Source organism: Lathamus discolor, chromosome 1 (genome assembly GCF_037157495.1).
Source record: "Lathamus discolor isolate bLatDis1 chromosome 1, bLatDis1.hap1, whole genome shotgun sequence".
NCBI lineage: Eukaryota > Metazoa > Chordata > Aves > Psittaciformes > Psittacidae > Lathamus > Lathamus discolor.
In genome coordinates this window covers 28411532-28434331 of record NC_088884.1, presented here as the reverse complement: position 1 = coordinate 28434331, position 22800 = coordinate 28411532, and the positions used below count along the sequence as shown (strand labels likewise).

Sequence of the window (22800 nt, the reverse complement as noted above, 5' to 3'; positions counted from 1 at the left end):
TTCTGCATGCTGCATTGGATGGAGTGATGCAGAGGGAGGAAAAAGGACCCGGGGCATAAGGGAAGATCCTGCTGTGTCACTCAGTGCATTCTGCTAGTCCTCTCTCAGTATGCAGTATGTATGTAGCCCTCACTAGCAGTATGTAGTGCTGTGTCTTGGTTTTGGCTGGGATAGAGTTAATTTTCTTCCTAGTAGCTGATGCAGTGCTGTGTTTTGGCATTAGTCTGAGAACAATGCTGATAACACACTAACGTTTCAGTTGTTGCTTGGTTGTCCTTACCCTGATTGAGGGCTTTTGAGTCTCTCATGATCTACCAGTGAGGAGGGGCACAAAGAGCTGCGAGGGAACAGAGACAGGACACCTGACCCAAACTAGCTAAAAGGGTATTCCGTACCGCAGCACCTCATGCCCAGTATATAAATCGGGGGGAGTTACCCGCAAGGGACCAATTGCTGCTTCGGTCGGGCTGGGTATCAGTTGGTGGGGTAGTGAGAAATTGTATTGTGCATCACTTGGGTTTTTTTTCTTTTCCATTTCTAGTTTTATATTCTCTCCCCTCGTTATTTCCCTTATCGTTATTAATATTACTAGTATTAGTAGCAGAATTATATTGTACTTTAGTTATTGGCCTGTTTTTATCTCAATCTGTAGGGTTTACCTTCTTCTGATTCTCCTCCCCATCCTGCCTGGGGAGAAAGGGAGGTTTGAGCGAGTGGCTGCATGGTGCTGAGTTACTGCTGGTCTAAACCCTGATGTGCTCTCAGGTCTTTTTATCTCCTGAGTCAAAAAAGCCCCATTGCTGCTCCCATGACTGACACCTCTGAAGATGCCTGTTCCCACTTCTGACATTTCTGTGTCTGAGGGCCTGACCCAGCAGATGGGGACTGACTGTCTGGAACTCTGTGTCCATTGCTGGGCTCCTCAGTACCAGAGGCAAGGAGCTACTGGAGAGAGGGTCCAGTGGAGGGCCACAAGGATGATCAGGGGTCTGGAGCATCTCTCTCATGAGGGCAGACTGTGGGAACTGGGCCTGTTTAGTCTCAGGAAGACTGAGAGGGGATCTCATTAATGCAGATAAACATCTCAAAGGCAGGGGCAAGAAGGATAGTGCCAGACTCTTCCGTGGTGCCCAGCAAGAGAGCGAAAAGCAATGGCCATAAACTAAAACACAAGTAGTTTAATCTCAACATGAAAAAGAACTTCTTCATGTTGGAAGTGGAAGAGCACTGGAACAGGCTGCCCAGGAGTGTTGTGGACTCTCCCTCTCTGGAGACATTCAAACCCCACCTGGATGCAATCATAGAATCACAGAATGGTTTGTGTTGGAAGGGACCTTAAAACTCATCTAATTCCAGTCCCCTGCCATGGGCAGGGACACCTTCCACTAGACCAGGTTGCTCAAACCCCCGTCCAACCTGGCCTTAAACACTGCCAGGGATGGGGCAGCCACAGCTTCTCCAGGCACTCTGTGCCAGGGCCTCACCACCCTCACAGTAAAGAATTTCTTCCTAATATCTTATCTCAGTTTCTTTTCTGTCAGTTTAAAGCCATTCTGCCCTGTCCCATCATTACAGGCCCTTCTTAGAAGTCCCTTGGTTACTGCATGTAAGGCAGTAATCCTTCAGCTTTGCTTCCAGAGCTGCTCAGTGTCCCCTTCCCAAGGTTCTTTCCCATCCCCAAGCTGCAGCAGCTCCAGCCCTTGTCCCTGCAACACATTACCCGCTGGCCGTGACACGTGGCAGGGCACCATCAGCCCCCGGAATCAAACAGATTCCACAGGAGTCAAAATTGGGTTCATCAGTTGCCTGCTGCTAATGTATTGCAGGTCCCCAGGTCCCCTGGCTGTCACCTTGCCTTGGCTTTTGCACCTCTTGGTTGCCACTTCCTGGTGCCCCCTGCACTCCTTCCCCATCCCACACAGGCACAGAGCGGTTCTGGAGAACTCTTTTTTAATGGAAACATTTTAATGGAAATAAGAAAAAAACATCATTAACACTACTGTAACACTCACCCCTCAATGCCTCCCCTCTGCCCGCTCCCCCCATCCCCACCTCACCCCTGCTCTGGTCTATTCCTCCCCTTACACCCTTGGGCTGGCTGCAAGAGCCCTGTGCTTGGTGGGTGGCTTCGGCAGGGTGCTCCCACCCTGCTTCATGCCCCGCTTCTCTGTTCCAGCAGCTTGGGACAGTGCCACGTCCATCTCCACAACCCCCCATGGGGCTCCATCCTGATGGTGTTGAATCCTTGCAGGCTGTTTGGCATTGGTGGTCTCTGGGATAACGCAGCTGGGGGTGAGCGGCTCCTCCATCACTTGAAGGCATTGACTGACAGCAGAGGATCTGGGGTGGATATCGCTGCCAGGGATGATGTTACTGCCCAGGGGTGTCCCCATGGAAGTGACCGTGCCAGAGATTTCATCCAAGCAAACTGTTGCACCAATGTGCCCATAGCTGGGGATGGATTTCAGCAGCACCAGGGTGGCTGGGGGCACTGTTCTGCCCTGACAGTCCCTTGGTTGCTGCATGTAGGGCAGCCAACATCCTTCAGCTTTGCTTCCAGGGCTGCTCACTGTCCCCTTCCCAGTGTTCTTTCCCAGACCCAGCCCTAAGCTGCAGCAGCTCCAGCCCTAGTCCCTGCAGTGCAGTAGCCGCTGGCTGTGACATGTGGCAGGGCACCACCAGAATCAAACAAATCCCATTGGAGCCAAATGTGTTAGCTTTCTACAAGCACCATTATCCTCACACTTTTCCAGTACTAATACTGTAACTCTTCCTATTTGTTAAGCAATTTATCTCCTAACACTTGAGCAGTAGGATTAAATGCATGGTGTCGGTAGGTTCCTTACTCATAAATTCTGACGTTACTTTCATTTTGAAAGGATTGTACAGCAGAGGTGAACAGTGTTGTCCCAGGATACAAATTCAGACAGCCAAGGTAGGGGGTAAATAATTGGTTAAGTCACCCTGCAGGCCATGCCAGGCAGGATTTAATGTCCCACATAACAGCATCCAATTGTGGAGAGCCTGTGTATCTAAAGGGAGACTTTTGTTGAGATACTGGAATAGGGTCCAATCAGGATCTGTATGTATAAAGGAGAATCCAATGCAAACACTGGAAGGATCACAAACATCTGAACTGCAGTGGGAGCTGAGAGATACATTCAGGTAAGTGAACAAAACAACTCTGTCTAGATAGTGAAAACGGATGGAGGAGGAATGTCATATGAGGATCAGAAAACCACAGACTGTATATGAAACCATCCTCTTTCCAAAGAGACCAAACAATGCTGCAAGAATAGGATGAACTATGGAACAACAGGAAGTTTTCAGGCAATACACACTTATTTGAAATTATTTCTAGAGTTACATTCCTATTTGCAGTTTCTGTTTTCATTTTTTAAACTAGAGTGTTCCTTACAGTCCCAACCTTGCATTACCAGTACATACCTGCTCCAGAAATGGGTGTGATCCAGGATCAGGGTTTGTGTCTGGTCAGAGGGAAGAAATACATTTTGTATTCTGTATTCCTCAGCACACTGATAACATGTAATTCTGTGTAGAGAGAAAGTGTCAGACACTATAGAAACTGCTGCTATAAACAGGATTTGCTGATGTTTTTTTGCATATTCAGCTAGGTTGTTTCCCTCAGCCCAGCACAGTGGTATTACTCAACTTACACAGCAGCTCTGCCTGTGGCAGAATAATGTATCAAGGCAGATTGCTTATTGGAGTTTAAGGCATCATAACACTAAGAAGAAGTTAGTTTAGGTGCCTAAAAACACAACACTGCATTGCTAAAGCCAATGGGAGGCTAAAGCCCTCATGCTCACCCCCTCAGCACTGAATGAGATGGGAAGAATTCTTGGTTTGGGGATTTGCCCCTTGTATCATTCTCTTTCTTGATGCAACCCTTCATGTAAAGACCATAACCAGCACTGACAAAGTTGCACCTTTTTCTGCCACACATCCAGACCCTTTTCTGCCTCGCTGTCCATCTAGTCCCATGGCTCTTACATTCTTGTCTGCACAGCAACCCAGTTTCCTGTAAGAATCCATCTTTTCCCCATTTAACCTACAGTCTTCTTGAGAGGCGAGAAAGAGAAGTAAATCCTTCTGCGCTGAAGCAAGTCTGTGACTTGGGCCTCCTCCCTCCTGGCTGAGGCTATCAACCATCAGGCTACCACATAAAAATCTACATCATCTCACCATGTGCCTCAGTTGAAGTCTCCAGGAGATGCAGGCACTCATCCACCTGGTTCTGAGTGCCAGAGCAGAGCAGGAGCTGGCACCTGGCTGTTCAGGCCTGGGGGAGTTCCGGGCACACACACAGAGCGCTCAGTAGCTTCTGGAAGACATTTTCTGATGTATATCATGTATTAGCAGTATAAAAGCAGTAAAATCCTGTAATCATTCCTGCTCTCTGCTGGAGCACAAGAAACTGAGTTTCTTAAAGCCGGATCAGTTGTTTGATCTAGTTCACAACATCACCTGTCAAACAATTGTGCAAATGCAGTTTAAAGGAGAGAATGAGGCAGTGCTGGGAATCTAAACAGTGCTTCAATTAAACATGTCATCTCTTGAAAGTGTAACATCATGCCTAAAATCCACCCAAATCCTTTGTTGGATCTGGTCCCCCTGTCTCAGCTACTAATGATACCTACTATATGTTGCATTACTATGAAATCACTCATAACTCAGCTCTTATAATGAAATCCAGTACTATGGGGAGTTGACCACAGTAATGACAAACCACACACAAGCCAAACAAATCCTCCCTCTTTACCATGAAGTCAGTCTTCAGTGGAATGCATCCCACATCTGAACTTCTTTGTTGTGTTTCTTCAGGGAATCTTTTAAGAGAGAAGATGCATGATCTGATGAGAAATGACATCTGCTTGTTACTGTGATAGGCCAGCAATGGGGGGAGAGCGGGGGAAAGCAGCTTTTTGTTAGTTCTCTTGAGTCTTTGTTAACTGTAACACACAGAATGCCTCCATTATTTATTTATGGCTGTTAAAAGGACAGGTTGCTTTTGTGACAGCCAGCTGTTGTGACAACATTCTGTGAAAGCATTCCCTCTAGCTGGCTAGGGATTTGGTGTGAATATTCTGTTTAATGCACTCTGTCCCACATTTTTTTTTTTGTTTAGGGGTTACATATAAAAACTATTGAGTGCTGCTGCGCTTGTTGGGCAAGTCTGGAGGCTTCTGAAAGATCAGACTCCCTCTCCTGATGGCATTGTAGCAAAGTAAGCCAGTCTGATCCTGGAGAGCCAAGGGACCTGAGGGACTTCCTCCTAGCACAACCTAAGTTCATTGCTGGTGCTACAACTTGAAACTGTTTCTTGCTCTAGTAGTGGGTCGGGCCCTAATGATCTGTACAGGAATAAGGAATGCTTTGTGACAGTCAAACCATATTACCTGAATCTTGATTAAAAACAATTGAATGTTAATTTAATTTTCACTTAGTCCAGGCTTCTCACATGCTCAAACATGGAAGCTGACCATAAATATTGTATTTATAAATGTACTGCTACATCTGTCACTAACTGCATTAACTCCACAGACAACTGTTAGCACCATTCATTCGAGTAACTATTGCTGACTCTTGTTCGGCACTATCCGGACACTGGCGCTGCACAGCTTGCTCTGACGCAGCCGCTGTGTGCAGCTGGCCACGTTGGACTTTGCTCCCTCTTCTGATGTTTAAACTCATGTGGCTGTGGCTAGTCCTGCTCGCAGGGGTGTAGGCTGGAATAACTGAATTACCGCAATTCTCCATCTACCTGCTGGCTTCGTTACAGGGATCTTTACAGAAGACGGTCAATCCAGGAGGAAAGTTTTGTTTCCTTCGGGGTGTGCCATTATACATACAGTGAGGCACAAGTGGTAACGTTTGATGTCACTTCTTTTCCCACCGCGTCCCCTGGGTGCCGGGCTGACTTTCAGGAACGCGGCCCCAGCAAGCGCCGCTCCTGTCGGCAGCATCCCCGGGCCCGACCTCCGTCCTCATCCTGGCGGAAGTCCCGGCTGGAAGATGGAATTATCAAACTGCTAGGCTTTACTTTAAGCACACACACGACAGCAAGCTCAAATTTCCCTTCCATAGGTAGCAAACCCTCTCTGAACCGGTGGCAGAGCCGCCCCGCAGGAGTACGCCCCGCCCCAGCGGTACCTCCGCGGCGGGCTGGAGGAGCGGCATCCAGGCTTACGGGGCGGCTCTGGCAGTATCCGCCCGCCCGGAGCTGGCTTCCTTCTTCCTTCCTTGCTCCTTCCTTCTTCCTTCCTTCCCTCCCTCCTTCCCTCCTCCGGCCGGCGGCTCCGCGCTCACCAGTTGCCAGCACCGCTGAGGGTGAGCGGGTGGGGCCGACGGCGTCGCGACGCTCAGTGCGCAGGCGCCGAGAGCTGCGCTTGCGCAGTCCTGCGCGCCACGGCGGAGCGGGGCGGGGGCGGCCGGGCCCGCCCCCTGACGCCTGCCGCTGTCCCCGCCCGCCTCCGCCCCCAGCTCCGCCCGGGCGCTGGGAGCGGCAGCCGCGCCGGGCAACTTCCCCTGGGGTCCGCCCGCCCGCCCGCGGGCACTATGCGACCCGGCTGAGAGCGGCCCGACACGGGCGGGCGGGGCGAGGCGAGGGCGGGCGGCGCCAGGAGCAGTAACAGCAGCGGCAGCCCCGCCGCCTTAGCTAGAGCTGCCCGGCAGCCGCCCGCCTCAGCCCCCTGCGCTTCCCCGGCCGGGGCAGCAGTCTCATGTCCCGCAAGGCCAGTGACAATGTGGAGTACACGCTGCGGAGCCTGAGCAACCTGATGGGCGAGAAGCGGCGGCGGCAGGCGGACGGGTCCGCCGGCTCGAGCGCGGCGGCGGCGGGCGAGCGGAGCCTTGTCGCCGCCGAGTCGTGCTCCAGCCTCAACAGCGCGGCGTCGGGCGGAGACCTGGAGCGGGCGGCGCGGCGGCAGTTCCAGCAGGACGAGACCCCCGGCTTCGTCTACGTGGTGTCGGTCTTCTCCGCCCTGGGGGGCTTCCTCTTCGGCTACGACACCGGCGTGGTGTCGGGGGCCCTGCTCCTCCTGAAGAGGGAGCTCAACCTGGACTCGCTCTGGCAGGAGCTGCTCGTCTCCAGCACGGTGGGCGCCGCCGCCCTGTCCGCCCTGGCCGGCGGCGTCCTGAACGGGCTGTGCGGCCGGCGGCCCTGCATCCTGCTGGCCAGCGGCCTCTTCATAGCGGGGGCCGGCGTGCTGGCGGCCGCCCGCGACAAGGAGACCCTGCTGGGGGGACGCGTGGTGGTGGGGCTGGGCATCGGTGAGTGCACCCGCCGCGCTCCCTGGGCTGCCCGTGCTGCAGCCCGCTGCCGGGCACAGACCCTAAACCCAGCCGGTCCCTGCGCGCCCACAGCCCATTTATGTAAGGCAGCCCCCACTGCCTTACAAGTAAGGGGCTGCGGCGGGGTGCGGGACGGGAGAGTGTGAGTGGTGTGTGTGTGTGCTTGTCCTCCTTCGGCTCTGCTTACAGGTGGTGTAGCTCGGGCCCGTTAGAGGAGAGTTGTCCGGTTTCACTACGAGGAGGTCTCGCATCCATTCTGCACGTTCATCTGTAAGGTGGTCTGTCGATGTCAGCAGTTCACAGTGAGCTTTGCATTGGGGGGTTCTGGGAAGTCAAGGGCGAGGAGATCACCCCTGTCTCTGAACTGTGAAAACCTCTCCTAGTTCCCTGCACATCTTTTGCTTTCTGTTGGGCATGAGAGGAATGCTTCTGAGACAAAACAAGGTAGCAGTCTGTGGTCAAATGAGATGACACCTGCTTTGGATTGCATTAATAGCATCCCACAGAACTGAACAGGAATCGCTACACTTAAGCTGCCTTCCTACATGCATTGCATAACTTGCAAGCAGTACGTTCTGGGAAAACTTTATAGTTGTCCCAAAAATCTTGAAGTGATGAGGAGTGTTTTCTCTCACCTTTGAGACTGGTTTCTGTGCCGGCTAAATCCTAAATGTAGCCCGAATTTTGGTTGCTCTTCAGCTGCCGTCCTGTCAGGCAGTAATTTGAATTGCACTCAGCAGCCGAGATGCGCTGTGTGAGGTTAGTCAGAGTCCCTGTATAAAAAAAAAAATAAAAAACAAGTAAATCTTCCTTATTGTGATCTTGCAGCCCTCCCTATCTAAAATCATGAGGACAAATTGAGAATTAGACTTGTTCTAGAGAGAATTAGACCTGTACGTAGCAAAGTTCTGCTTCTTAGTATTGAATAATCTTTTGAATTCTCTGGCTTGCTACAGCACGCTTGCTGTGATGCGCTTTGTGGTCTTACTAAGGAAGAAAAGTTAGTGACTCATAACAAGGGCTGTCAGAAATAAAACTGACTCTGTCCTCTGTCCCTGGAAGGGCTCGTGCTCGTTTTCCTGTGCAGTAAAGGACATCTTCAGGTTGCAGTTCTTCTACCCCGAGTTGGGAGTGTGCTTTTTTTAATTTTTAAATGCTGCTTCTCTGCATTTAATCAATACTTGGGACTGCAGAATGTTGGTAACATTTGTTATAATGTCCAGGGGACAAGAAAACTAAATTTGACTATGAGGTGGCAGAACAGGTATTTTGATGGCCATACGTAGCACATGTGTTTAGTCTTAGATACTAAAAATATCAAATTTGTGGTATTCTTGTGTTTGTAAAGCTTCTCATGTTCTTTGGTGACTAGAACTGGTTACACTGACAGCTTCTGGGGGAAGAGAAAGGAAAAGGTGGATGGTTTGCTTGACTCTTGTGTGTGTTTTGCACAGAGATACATAGGCATGAGACAATAAGGCATAAGACAATCTTGGAATTGTCTTATAAATGTGCAGATAAATGGCATTGGTGGTGTTGGAGGGAGTTGAGACTTGGTGCTTAATATAACAAAGATAAAGACAACAGAAAGGAAAATTGGGAGCTAGGGTTTCTCCTTCCATACAGCCGTAGATCTTGTGTGCTCTGGGTCTGTCTTTGGCCTCTTTCCACATTGGGGACGGAGGTGGTGATTCTGCTGGTGCTCCAGAGAGTGAAGTAAAGACTGAGAAATGCTCTGACGATTTTGGAGCACAAAGACACTGATTTAAAAAATACAGTATTTTCTCCTTTTTATCAAAGGTTGCTGCTCTGTATGGGATGGAGAAAAAGCATTACCAGAAACAAAGCATTACTTTGAGTTGCTGTCACTGAAGCATCACAAGAGACTCCAAGAAGAACGGAGTCCAATCCTAACAAGGTTCATTTTACAAAAGAAAAAATGTGGTTCAAGCCTGTTCACATACAGCAAACTGCAACAATCTCCACATTGAATCCCCCACCAGAGGGAGCCTGCATAATTTAATGAAAGCATTAGAAACTGGTGGAACTTTTAACCAGTTTCTTCCTTTTCTTGTCTTGGAGCTCTCTGACTGTCATTTTACAGCCTACAGTGGGCAAGAACCTCCTAGTGTTGGTGTAAGGAGGTCACTCAGTAATGTGACAATTCAGAGACAGTGTCAACTGCTGCAGTGGTGTGATGGTGTAGTGTTATGGTATGCTTTCCTGCCTGCAAACTGCTAAAAATTGCTTAGCTGTGTCTAATTTTATACATTTTTGAGGTCTCTTTCCTGTAGCTCTTTGCCAATTGCACATCAAGGGATCTACTCCAGAAATGTGTTTGCTTGCATTTAATAAAGTAATTACTGTGTTATGAGCAGTTTTGTGGTGCTGTAAAAGCAGATTAGATGTAGTGACAGTTACCTATGGGACTTTGATCTGCCCTAGCTGGTTCGTGGTGGATCTGTGCTAACACTGTCCATGTGAGAAACCAGCCGTCTTTCTCATGAGTGTGATTTATAAAGGGCTACAGTTAAGCTCTCAAGGATGAAAAGCACAGGGTATTTGCTGAAATGAGGAACATCTCTCACTTCTCTGTCTTGTCTATTTCTTACCGTAGAGCTGTTTTGAGATAAAAAAACCTCTTCTCTTCTCCCCAGCAATTACAGAAGGAGATATTTCTGGAAAATAAAGACCTTATCTCAAGGACAAGCCAAAGTCCTCTTTTATTGCAAATGTAGAATATATTTTTTTTATGTTTGGAAACAGTTATGTTCTCTTCCCTAGTGTAAATACAAAATGCAGGGAATGCAGAAAAAAAAAAAAGGGAAGCCACATTCAGCATGAACTTAGGATATGCTGAGACCTTTTCAGGTCTGAATTTCTAAGTACACAGTTCGTGACAACACCAGGCAAAATGGCTTAAGGAAAGGTTATGGCCATCATTCCTTCCTCCACACCCACCCCTTCCCAAGCAGCTCTGGTGTCCTTGACTCTTTAGGAATTTGACTGAGCCTCATGTCAGGAATGCAACATTTGGACAGATATTCATCACAGCAAATGTGGGCAAAATTCAGACATGTAGGATATCAGATCATGTGTTCAGTCGTGTGTTAAAATGAGTTTAGCTAGGAAAAATGTCATTGGTACAAAGCATATATGGACCTTTTGCTTCTGATAGTGCTGAAGGCCTTAGCCTGTTGTTGACAGGTGACCAACCACACTTGGTATGGGATTGAGCGCCAACATACATTTGCCCTGTGTTGGCTGCAGTAGTTTACATGCTTGGTAGGAAAGCCACATTCTTCACTTGGCTCATCTTTGACCTGTCCTACCAAAGCCTGAGGACAAGGCATAACTGAAACAGCAAAGATAAGAGCTAGGAATGGCTGTAGGTGAGAGCTAATTCTACTGAATTAGTAGAGAGAAGGGAGATGGAGAGCAAGCACTGGAACTAAATGTTAAGAAGGGATTATAATAAATACCTATGTTGGCAAAGTCACTTCTTTCTTAGACTGTGATCAGTCCAGTGTCCTAATTTTGCAGTCAGTTGTCTGAACCCATCAGCCAGATGGGTTTCAACGGCTTGCCAGTCTGCAATAGTAGCAGTTTATCCTTCTGTCATCTGAGGATGCTGAAGGTTTTCAACCTGCAGCTGATGTACGTGGGTGTTGACATGGTGTTTCAGGTAGTGTGCTGTTCAGATCACTTTTTTCAAGAACACCAGCTGTGGAAAGAAAGCTGGCTGAGCTACACAGCGTTCAGGAAGCGACAAAATTAAGCTTGCTTGTGCAAAGTTGATCTCTATCTTAATGTACAGTCATTAGCTGGATGATTAGATTCCACTGCCTTGTTCAGCATGCAGAATAGATGGTGCTCAATTAATGATTAGCTCTTCAGTGTTCTGTTTTCTTACTCAACATATGGCTTAGACATTGCACACCCTACCCAAGCTCTGGTGAAACCAGTTCTTAGGATGACTGGGTGTGCATGCACTCATTTATGAGGTCTGCGATGAGATGGACCTAACTGGCTGGTTAAGTGTCTTGTCTTCTCTCTGACCCCCGTCTTTGCTAGTGCATGATGTATCTTCACAGTGTGAGCTTTGTACTCAAAATGTCTGTAGTAGTTTTATTTTGAAGGCCGTATTTGGATGTGACATATGTAGTGTTCCTGGTAGCATCTTTATGCTGTGTATGTAGGTCATTTTCTGAGCAGAGGAAACAAGACTGCACAGAATTAGGCAGGAGTAAAAAGTGCTGGCATATTGTTCAGGGCTCCCCTGGTGGGACTGGCTTCTACTGACAGTAAGGTCCAGTAACAAATAACAAAAATAACCAAGTTTAACCAGAGGACTTGCATCACATAGTACCAGCTCTGTATTACCTTTACAGTGGTTAAGTAAAGGTGCACCATATCAGCTGGGCTACCGGGTGTGCTGTGAAAATAGTGGAGGATACCTGGTATGACCTGTTAGCTATTAAAGATGAGGCTACGTATGCTGTTTGAAGTTTTTATTATTATTTTTAGTATACTGCTAAGCTTTTTCAGGTGCTGCGTATTTTTATCTTTGAAGAAATTACAGATTAGTCTCCCCCACCTCGCACCGCTCCCTTGGGAAGCTCGAAAGCTTCAGTCTGCATAAGGTTTTATAAGTGAGTGTCTACCAGATTTTTTTAAAGGAGTTTATACCTCAGTCCATTTTGGAGGGGGAATTCACCCTCAGCCCCCAAATATGCTGCTTTGCTTCTGGCAGATGCTTGTAATTTTCAATCCAGGAATTCATAGCAAATTATAAAATATGTTGTAGAGTTCTTGTTCTAGATGAGTGTGTAGTCGTTTTACTTCTTTAGCCAAACTATCTTTCTGTGGATGATCACAGAATGGTTTGGGTTGGAAGGGACCTTGAAGACCATCCAGTTCCAACCCAGTGCCACGGGCAGGGACACTTTCCACTAGACCAGGTTGCTCCAAGCCCCGTCCAACCTGGCCTTGAACACTGCCAGGAATGGGGCAACCACAGCTTCTCCAGGCACTCTCTGCCAGCACCTCAGCACCCTCAAAGGGAAGAACTTCTTCCTAATACCTAATCTCAAGATACCCGCTGTCAGTTTAAAGCCATTCGAGACCATTGTCCTGTCACTCCATGTAGAAAGTCCTTCTCCTGATTTCTTGTCAGCCCCTCTAGGCACTGAAAGGCTGCTCTGAGGTCTCCCCTGAACCTTCTCTTCTCCAGGCTGGACAACCTCAACTCTCTCAGCCTGTCTTCATAGCAGAGGTGCTCCAGTTCTCAGATCACCTTTGTGGCCCTCCTCTGGACTTGCTGCAACAGTTCCATGCCCTTCTTATTTTGGATGCAGTACTCCGGGTGGAGTCTCACCAGAGCAGAGTAGAGGGGGAGAATCACCTCTCTTGAAATGCTGCCCATGCCCCTTTTGATGCAGCCCAGGACATGGTTGGCTTTCTGGGCTGCTGGGTCATGTTGAGCTTCTCATCAACCAACACCTCCAAGTCTTTCTGCTCTGAGCTACCCAAAATCCATTCTCTGCCCAACCTATATTTGTGCTTAACCCTGACCCGTATATAGGACCTTGCACTTGGCCTTGTTGAACTTACTGAGCCCACCCCTCGAGCATGTCAAGGTCCCTCTGGATGGCATCCCTGCCCTACAGCATGTCAACCGCACCAAACGGCTTGGTGTCATCGGCAAACTTGCTGAGGGTGCACTGAGTCCCTCTCCATGTTGCCAACAAAGATTTTGAGCAGTGTTGGTCTCAGTACTGACCCTGAGGAACACCACTTGGCACTGGACATCGAACTGTTGACCACAACTCTTTGAGTGTGACCATCCAGCCAATTCCTTATCCACAGAGCAATCCATCCGTCAAATCCAGGCCTCTCAGTTTAGAGACAAGGATGTTGTGTGAGACAGCACAAGTCCAAGTAGACAATGCCAGTTGTTCTTGCCATATCCACCAATGCTGTAGCCTGACTGTGGAAAGCCACCAAATTGGTCAGGCATGATCTTTCCTTAGTGAAGCTGTGTTGGCTGTTGCCAGTCACCTGCTTGTTTTCCGTGTGCTGTAGCCTAGTTTCCAGGATGATCTGCTCCATGATCTTGCCAGGCGCTGAGATGATACTGACTGGCCTGTAGTTCCTGAGATCTTCCTTTCTTCCCTTTTTAAAAAAGAGGGTTAGGTTTCCCCTTTTCCAGTCAGTGGGAACTTTTCCAGGCTGCCATGACTTCTCAAACATAGTAGCTTAGCCAGCTTGATCCAAGTCTTCTGAAATGTGTTATGCTTGTGATATTTGAAGATATGAAGGTTTAAAAAACACTCGTTCCTGTTCTTTGCATTTCTGATACTCTGATTCGTTGGAAGCTTGAGACATGGTTTTATTAGTGATTTATTGAAAGCAAGTGCCTGTTCTGAAGGTGAATTTTTCATGGGTGGTTTCTCATGTTGTTTATATACCCTGCCACTGAAACTGGGTTTCTTCGTTCAGGGTGTATGTCCCTTCTTCCTTCACAAGTCCCTTACAGATGCGCTGTCTGCATGTGTGAATCATCATGCCGTGACCTCAGAGCCCTCAACACGTCTGGCTGGCTGTGGACAGGCCATGGGATGTTTTTGGGCATGGTGTTAACAAATGTGTTCCCACCTCCCCCTTCTTCTCTTATTTGGCTAAATAGCAAGGGCGCCTGCCTCTTCGGCAATTGGGGACAGTGTTTCTTCTCATGTTCCTTACATTCAAGCATCAAGTCCTTGTTTGAAGTCCCATGTATTCCCTAGGGATTACTCCTGAGCTGACTCTCCTGAGAGTTCAGCTATCTCTGCCTGTGGATATTAGTGGGCACTGAAGTAGCCATGTGGATTAAAAGAATAGAAAGTGTATGTTTTTTGATATAGGCAACTTTTTACTTTGGACTTGTCTTTTACCTCTCAGGGATGTTCTCCCCATCCCCGAGAGATGGGTCTTCCAGTTGTGTATATTCAGGAGCTGTCACCCCAGCTTCTCTACTTGGAACTTTTCTTCTGTGCTCCCTGTTTTTTCCAGTGTAATTCAGCAAGGGAGCAGCTCTCTGGAGGTTTGTCCTCTGTGGCTAATCTGAAAGGCTTCTTGGTTCTCATTAGAGCATGTTTTCCAGAAGCACCTGGCGCCGACCTTAAGGCATGTACTTTGCTAGTGAGCATTTTACATCTACTTGTGCTTCCGAGTGATGAGGCAATTTTAAGGCAAAAAACACCTTCCAGTGTGGAAAATCCTGGTGATAGCTGATGCTTTTAGCACATGGGCTGACAGGCACTCAGTGAGGCTGAAGGGAGAAGTGGGGTTTCCCTAGGAAGCAATTGCTTCAGGCTTCACATCTAGAACTTTCTGGTCTCTTTTCAACACCAAGTATTTGGGAATGTCTGAGTTTTCACAGGGCTCATGCCAACTGCTAGCATTGAGGAACTTTCTAATCTAATCAACAGCCAGCCAAGCACATGCAGCTGCACGCTCAGTTATCTCTGAGGCAGTAATGAAGTGATTGTTCAACTCCAGATGATAGATGCAAAACCAGAAGATGCCTGAACTGGTGGAGGACCTGCTGTATAAACAAAAACATGTATCCAAAATTAGAGTCACCTGGCATTGCTCATATTTTCATTGTCTAGACAGATTTAAATAGCTTTGTAAATCTATACTGTAAATGGAAGCCCTAAGGCAGGAGTTTTGCAGCCTTTTCCCAGAAGTGGGGGTTTCTGCAGGCTAACCTTTCCTGTCTTGGACAAAAGCAAGGATAACAGCCCTTCTGTTTCCCTTTTCCTTTGCCCAGGAGCCTCATGTGCATGGTTTTTTTCTCCACTGTTGCTTCTCTTGCAAGCTTTTCAGGGAAGCGGATCTGATAATTGTGGTTTTAAAGTGCCTCTGGACATAATCACATTAGGAAAAGGAGATTATTTTCCAGCAGCTGAAAGGAAATATTAAGGATGTCTTTGTGTTTAGCCACAGCTCTTCTACTTTCCTGTTATAGTCTGGAAACCCAGGGGAATGTGTTCCAAGTTGGAAAAGAGCTTCCCTGGTATTAGACATGTTGTATTCCCCACGCTGTGGGGCATGTAGTCACCTAAGTTGCAAATGCATTTTGGTGAGTGCTGCTCTGACAGAAACATTACCATAGTGATCACTGGCATGTCCTTATGGAAGAAGTCTTTAATTTCTGGTTGCTCATAAGGAATTCTCTCCTGTTCCTTCTCTCAAACACTTGTTCTATGCAGAAGGGCACAGTAACCCTACAAAGCCTTGAACCATCTACCTTGCTTAGTAACTTATGGTAGTTTCGCAGGTGTGTCTTTATAGTTTTAGCACTCCTGCTCTTGGTTCACCAGATAAGAACTTTGAATTTAGGCCCACTTGAAAGCACCAATGATTAAAATTTTATATCTATCTTGAACTGATTTTGGCCCTTGTGAATAGGTGGATGTAGGATTTGGGGATTGTTTTTGTTTGTTTGGTGGTTTTTTCTTTTTTTGTGTGTGTTCAGTTTGGGTTTATCCACAACCTGTTGGTTGTTCCTGCCTGCCTGTCATCTTTTCTTCATGCTGACAGTCATAAAAACATTAAAGTTGCCTGAAGTGTCATTAAATGATTTCATGTTGTTATGGTTGATGCATTACTATCAGAGCAGTAACATAATTTCATAAGCAATCAAGTACATTTATTGTAATGGAACCAAAAAAAGCAAGCTAGGTGTTGGTGATACTTGAAAATGATGGCAATAATCTTGATTGCTGTTCTGCTCTGAACTGGCTTTTGCAGTTCAGCCAGGTCCTTCTGTGACATCTGTCCCACTTCCAAGGGCGAGAGAGGAGCGGGGCTACAGGTATTCCTCCTTTTCCCTAGTGCAGAACCAGAGCAAAGCTGCTGTGCCCAGAGGAGCGGGGAGGAAGGAGTACCAGTGTCCCTGTATTCTCATGCCCTGCAGTTCAGTTCAGCCTCCAGTGCTGTTGGAAACAGGGAGCTCCTATTCGCATCCCTTTGTTTTTCCTCCCTTCAGTTACCATTGATTCTTGGCAAAAGCATGAAATAGTACTACAGTACTTGGCAGCTATCTGTGATTGTGTGGGGTTTTAAACCAATATTATGAAAGATTCAAACAGTATGGCCCATTACTTTTTTACGTCTCTAATCCTGGAGGATCTGGCAGTATTTAACCTGGAGAAAATATAGTTGTTGATTTACTGTCTCTTCAGCTGCACATTCAGAAATGGGTAGGCAGTCAGGATACAGTAATTTCTTTAGGGAAGAGTTAGATGATCTTGAAACTATCTTGCAAGCATTTTGCAGTTTTCTTTTGTGCTGCTGAACTGGCAGTTGTAGGATGGGCTTCACATTCTGCCATTCAGCAGCAAAAATCACCAGGGAATTGTGGAAGAAAAAGAAAGGCTACTATCTTAAAGGTGAAAGAGAAAGCTGGAAGCAAAAGCTGTATATTGAAGCTAGCAGGTATACTTAATAAATTACTTATTCCCAAGCTTTTTAAGGGAAAAATGGTAGATAACCAAACATATTGCTGAAAGCTATGGCAATGGGGCTGGGGCAACTTCAGGAATCTAGAAAGATAACTGAAGTGCAGAGCCTACGTGAGGTGTTGGAGCAGGGAATGTTTGACCATTTGCCCACATTGTAAATGTTGTTTAATCTGTGAGGTTAAGGAGATTAAAATCAAAGGGCCTCTTCACTAAGTACTCGCTCTTTTGATTTGGTTAGTTAACTTTTTTAGGGTTGTTGGTTGGAGCTATGATGGATCTTGGGGTGAGTCTAACATCTGAGAAAGACAGTGTGGTAATAGACGAGCTAGAGCATGGTAAACATGGAGGAAGTACTGGTTAAGGCCAAAGCTGTGTGTACGTTAAGCATGCACTTCAGCAAAAGTTTGTATATAAGTGATCTTTTTTGTTTGTTCACACGTCCTTGATTATTGGACTGTTGAGGTCAGGGCTAGCTATGTCAGCACAGGAATGGGGAATCTGCCTGCAGGGGAAAAGGTAAGTCTGGTTTTATTCATGGAGTTCAGCTAAGCCTTCTGCCTCATGGACTCCCTGTTCCTGCATTAATCACAGGCACTGCTGACCTCACCAGTCCAACTCACATTGGAACAGCTTATGCAGATGGAAAGCCAGAGCTACCTGAACAACTTCAGGATCCTGAAGTAAGAGTGGAAAAGATTAAGTGTTGCACATAGGCATTCAAGATGTTTTAGCCCTGGGATTCAATCACTGTGGTAATATTTTGAGCTGAATACCAGGGTCTGAGTTTGTGCTGTATGTAGTTCTTGAGTAGGAGGAGAAACAGGCACTGAATGTAGGTCCTTTCTCTTGTGATGACTGGCTGTCATGTTCCTGGAAAAAAATCATTGGTGCATATAGCAGAAATCTGGGCACACATTGAGTAGAGCATTACACAAATAACATCAACTTCCCTTTTAGTGAGTGGGAACCTATTTTACTAAATTCTTTGAAAATTTGGACAAGAAGGTACTGTTTATGTTAAAATCTAACCCTGGGGCAGAACACAATAGTTGCCTACTCCTGTATGCTCTACTTCTGTGCATCTTACTGTTGTGCAGGTTAAGGGCTTCCCTCCTTTCCTGACCCTCGTCTGCAGTTTTACTAGCTAGGGTAAACAAAATATTACCGTGTTCAACACTGTATGTGCTTCTGAAAAAGCTGTAGTTTCAAGGCATAATTTTTAGGTCAAGATCTCTTGTTTTGCCTTTTTCTTTTGTGTCTGCTGATCGTGACTTTAAAGGAAGAAAAAAATGCAGCTTGTGTTTTGTCTTTGATTCTGCCTGATCTCACCTATTTCTGAGTCTTCCTTCCCTGGAGTCAAAAGCTGTTGTAACACTCTGCAGGACCTCTCACTGAATCAAAATTAATTGTTTTGCCTGACACCCAAGTAGTATCTGGGCGATTAATCATTATCCTCTTAGATGTGGAGTGCTCCCTTGCATGGAAGGGAAGAGTGCTCTGAGCTTATGAACACAGCAGTGCAGAGAAGGTTTTTCTACGTAGCTTGAGAGCAGGCCTGTCTCTTCTGTAATACCAGTTGTACCTTCAGCAAGATCTCAGCCACCTTTTAGAACAGTTATGTTTATTCTGTTCAGAAGTTATTTCTCAGTAATTCACCCTGTAAAGGTGAAACTTCCAAGGGACTGTGTGCCTGTTTTCTGGTTTTCCTCACCTAGAATTTTAACCCATCTCTGTCAGGCTCAATAGAGCCTGCTGATGGTCATACACACTGTTATCTTTCATCCAGGAGTATGGATTTGTGTGTGTGACTGTTTCAGATGGGTTGCTGAGGCATAAATCCCTGTGGCTGTGTGCTGGTTGGATGAGGGCAAGCCTGGCCTGCCGGTTGGCCTGCTGTCTCAAGATTTTGTATTGATTCTGCTTTTCTTCACAGAGGCTCTTTTCTGGGATACATGAAGTGAAACTGTGCATGCTGGCTGTGATAGGGACTTCTAATGGACTGCTTTGTTACAGTCAAACTATGCAGGTTCTCAATTTGTCTAGCTGTGATGGCTTCTTACTTCCAAGTTTCCCTTATAAGGGAGCTTAATTTGAACTGGGATATAGGAAGACACGCTCTTTACACTGATGCAAAGAAGGGGGATCTGGAAGTGTGAGTGCTAAAGTAGCACTACTTGAAGCTCGGTAACTCATCTCCTGCCTTTTCTGCCCCACGGTGCTGAGAAGGAAGGTCTGATCCAGGCCTCCTAGAAAGTCATGTTGGGAAGTAGGAATCCAGACATCTGGAGAACTCCCTGTGCGTGCATGTGAAGGAAGAATTGAGTATTAAAATAAAATTATATTAGTGCATTTTTTATTAGGGGTTGTTTGTATTTTTATGGTGAGAAAAAATGTGATTGAAGGTGGCCATGCAAGACAAGACTGTACAACAGTTGCACAGGTTTTCAGGATCAATGTATTGGGAATGGATTGGACAGTTGTGCTCTGGAGGACAGGAGAAGGTATGAAGAAGTTCTATGGGGTATGGAGCCATTCTTTGTGCTGCTTTAGGGGTTTTTTAATCAATTGAGAATATATAGTTCTTGACTCAATTCTTTCTTCTTTGTTAAATTTTTATCAGGTGGGGATGTATGTTTCTTGACTTAGATAATATGGACTTGTATGGTCTGACACCCACACAGGGTGACTTGTTTTCGTCGGTGCTGTGGCAGTGAGCAAGGGGACTGACTTGGCCCTCTCACCAGTTTTAAGCCAGTGTGATTCCACTGACTTTACAGCAACATTAATTTCTTTACCTCGTGATCTTGATAAACTACTAAATAGTACAGTATTTAAAGGAGATATGAATCTGGTCATCAGGTAGTTGTAGGTTCATATAAAATTAAGTCTGTAAGGGAGATATGGATGTCATGCTGAGCTACAACTGAAAATACCCCTCTAGGCAGATTTGTTAGAAGGGAAAACTTTTAAGCTGATATTTGAAGACGACACACATCGTATTTTTTTGTAAGTGCTTATTTAATCTTCTGTGATATTTTGCTTACAGCAGTGCTCTGTTTCTTACTTAAAGCAAATGATTCAGCTAGTTGTAGTAAAACATAAAAATGCCTGTGTGCATACTTCTCAGTGCTGATATGTTCTGAATCTAGCTGAATCATCCAGAAGCAATGTAGGGTCCTCTTTGTTTAGGTTTCTATTTGTCGTAGATTATCAGCACTAAAATGCATGTATCCCTAAAGCAGTAATAGGTTGAGAAGTGTTTGGTCTACTGTGTCTCCTTTTCATGGTTGCTCTGTGTGTTCTTTGGTTCGAATTTCTATTTGTCATGCATTATCAATCACAAAAATACGTATGTCCCTGAAGCAATAATAGACCGAGAACTGTCTGGTCTGATGCACTTCACTTTCATAAGTGCTCCGTGTGTTCTGTACTCTGCAAATTCATCCTGTTACAGGCTCTGTGGCCATTGGGTTTCTCAGTCATGGTACATTTTTCCGATGCAAATATGAATTAGGGTTACCTATCCTAGGACCTGGAACCCACACAGTTTGCTTGTGTGCTGTAGAAGCAATAGGAACAAGGACACTATTGCAAGAAAAGATACTATTTCACACTGGTACAAAGAGCTAGAGACACATAGCCTTGAACTCATCTTGCCATAAAATGAAGTTATTTAGTTTTATTTTAGTTTTATAGTCTTAAAGCTAAATTACAGCAAGCATGCACATGGTTGTTTTATTTTGCCATGCAGAAGGCTTTTTAACTTTTAACTACTGCAATAAATGTCTGTAAACTAAAATACAAGAAGTTTCACCTCAACTTGATGTTGAACTCAATGAGGAAGAACTTTACACTGTAGGTGGCAGAGCACTGGGACAGGCTGCACAGGGGCGTTGTGGAGTCTCCCCTCTGGAGACATTCAAAACCCACCTGGATGCTTTCCTGTGTAACCTGCTCTAGGTGGCCCTGCCTTGGCAGGGGGCTTGGAATGGATGATCTCCAGAGCCCCTTCCGATCCTAACGATTCTCTGATTCTGTGAATAAAAGTGCCTGTTGAACTGTTGAAAGCTCTGGCTTGCACATTGTGAGACCCCAAATGTCTGATGCATCTGTCTTTTGCTAAGTAAACGTAAGACCAACCTGTAATTCTCGGATTTGTCACTTCCTGGCCACTTGACCTTAAAATGACGGTGCTACTTCATGCCTTCATTTTTCCTTCTGTAAGGTAGGGCTGATGTTTGCTTGCATTTTCAAAAGGCATTCTTGGACTTCTTAAAAACAAAGAGTAATCTGTAAGTCTGTCAGTCATAACCTGTTCAACACTACAGTTTCTGTGAGTGGATTTCATCTGATTTTCAATTCCTTGAATAATGTCCTCTAGTCAGATTTCTCCTCTGTCCTTCCTCACTGTGTGCTTGGCCTTTAGACAGGCAGTGCTGTTGGTGCTACTTGTCAGAGAGACCTGGGCTCAGGGGAGCCTGATGTTCAGATCTTACTGAAATGCTTGTAAATGATTTCTTCAGATGTATCTCAGTGTAGACTTAACTTCCAGAATGTAATCTGACATGTTGTGTCAGTAGCTATGCTTATTCTTCAATTACTCTCATGAAGCTTTTCTGTACATTACAAGCAGTTGGCACAAGAGTTGCTACTAAATGGTTTTGGTAATTACTACCTAAGATGGAGTTTTCTGATATGGTAAATTGAAACACTGCTCAAAGGGTCTGTATGTCTTAGTAATTAAAAAGTTCTCTGAACTATGAGAGCAATGTAAACTCAGAGTGAGCAGGTGAATGTGGATGTGAACTTAACAGTATTGGAAAGGCAAAGATCACGTTGCCCCTGAAGATAATGAGCAATAGACATTTGTAAGCATGCACTGCATTGGAAGCACAGTCTGGGAAATTCTTCTGGCTGTTTATTACTGTGGTAGGTCACAAGTATTAAGGAAGGGGATTCTGCTAGTAAGGGATTTGTCTTCGGTGGCAGGAAAAGAGTAGCAGTCTGCTAGAATAGAGGCTTCTTCCCAACCTCATCTTCATATAAACCTGTCATTCATATGTGGATTGTTAAGTTTTTGTATGGAAAATACTGTGGGCTTACTATTTTCTTTGTGCATACAAGTTCAAATGGTACTAACTGGGCAGGTAGGAGTGGATAGTGAGTAATTCAGAGATGAAGTCACCTACGAGGTGTTCTGTGCATCATTGCTGGTTCCTAGTGCTTTATTAGAAGCTATCACAAATGGTTTCTTTCCTACTCACAGTGACTGAATTAGTGTTCAGTTTAATGATTCTTCTCCAGTGGGTGATTAATTCTGCCTCTGGATGCTGCCCTCCTGCAGTATTGTCAACGGTCCCTACCTTTTGTTTTGGGAAATAAGGAAGAGGATGTAGACCAGATTTGGTTTTAAAATGTAAATAAAAGTAATTACTTTTTTAATAAAACTATTAAAATTAATTAAATTAATTGAATAATTAAAAAATTACTCAAAAGTAACTCACTTTTGAGTGGAAATTCAATTATAGGTAGCTACATTTTACTGTAATTGATGTTTCAATTAGATCTTGCTTTATGAAAACTTACTTAAAAGATTAGGTGGAATGTGACCAGATTATAGGAAAGAAAAAAAGATGGGAGACAGTAATTGCTTTGTAGGGTTTCTTTGGAAAGAGTGCTGTAAGGATTAGGAGCTCCCTCCCTGCCCTGGTGTGAGGATCTTCACTTATCCTCAAATATGAGAATTTCTTTATAAGTTTACCCTGTGAAAGTAATGATGTAAGTGCAAACTTGTGAAGTTTGTAGTTTGGAGAGATCCTGGTTTGAGTTGTTTTTCTTGGTGGCAGCTTGTGCATGAATCTTTTCACTTCAAACTTGAACCTGACCTGAGAATATCTTGTCACTTCAGAAGAGAATATGGATTCATTTTTAACTGTAAACCTTTCAGTTTTAAGCACAGAATCTGCTTCTTTGT

At 45.6% G+C, this 22800-nt stretch overlaps 1 protein-coding gene and 1 long non-coding RNA gene across 7 annotated transcripts in view; one reads left to right on the top strand and one right to left on the bottom strand.

Annotated features, from left to right (window-relative positions):
• Window positions 1-2054: 2054 nt before the first annotated feature.
• LOC136007683 (uncharacterized) lies at window positions 2055-6388 on the bottom strand. Of its 5 annotated transcripts, none has more exons than XR_010609816.1 (4): window positions 6331-6388; window positions 5786-6029; window positions 4207-4850; window positions 2055-3552 (listed from the first exon to the last, which is right to left on the bottom strand). It is a non-coding gene; the product is annotated as an uncharacterized LOC136007683 (long non-coding RNA). The 5 variants fall into 5 exon arrangements; XR_010609813.1 differs by having other exon boundaries at window positions 4207-4345; window positions 4784-4850; window positions 5786-6386; XR_010609815.1 differs by having other exon boundaries at window positions 5786-6050; window positions 6175-6386.
• Window positions 6389-6510: 122 nt separating this feature from the next.
• The window catches only part of SLC2A13 (solute carrier family 2 member 13), a 160961-nt gene continuing 144671 nt past the window's right edge, over window positions 6511-22800 (top strand). For both annotated transcript variants that reach the window (XM_065665747.1, XM_065665738.1), the window contains exon 1: window positions 6511-7293. In XM_065665747.1, coding sequence (XP_065521819.1) covers window positions 6744-7293 — 550 coding nt within the window. In that variant the 5' untranslated portion in view covers window positions 6511-6743. The remainder of the gene's footprint in view (window positions 7294-22800) is intronic.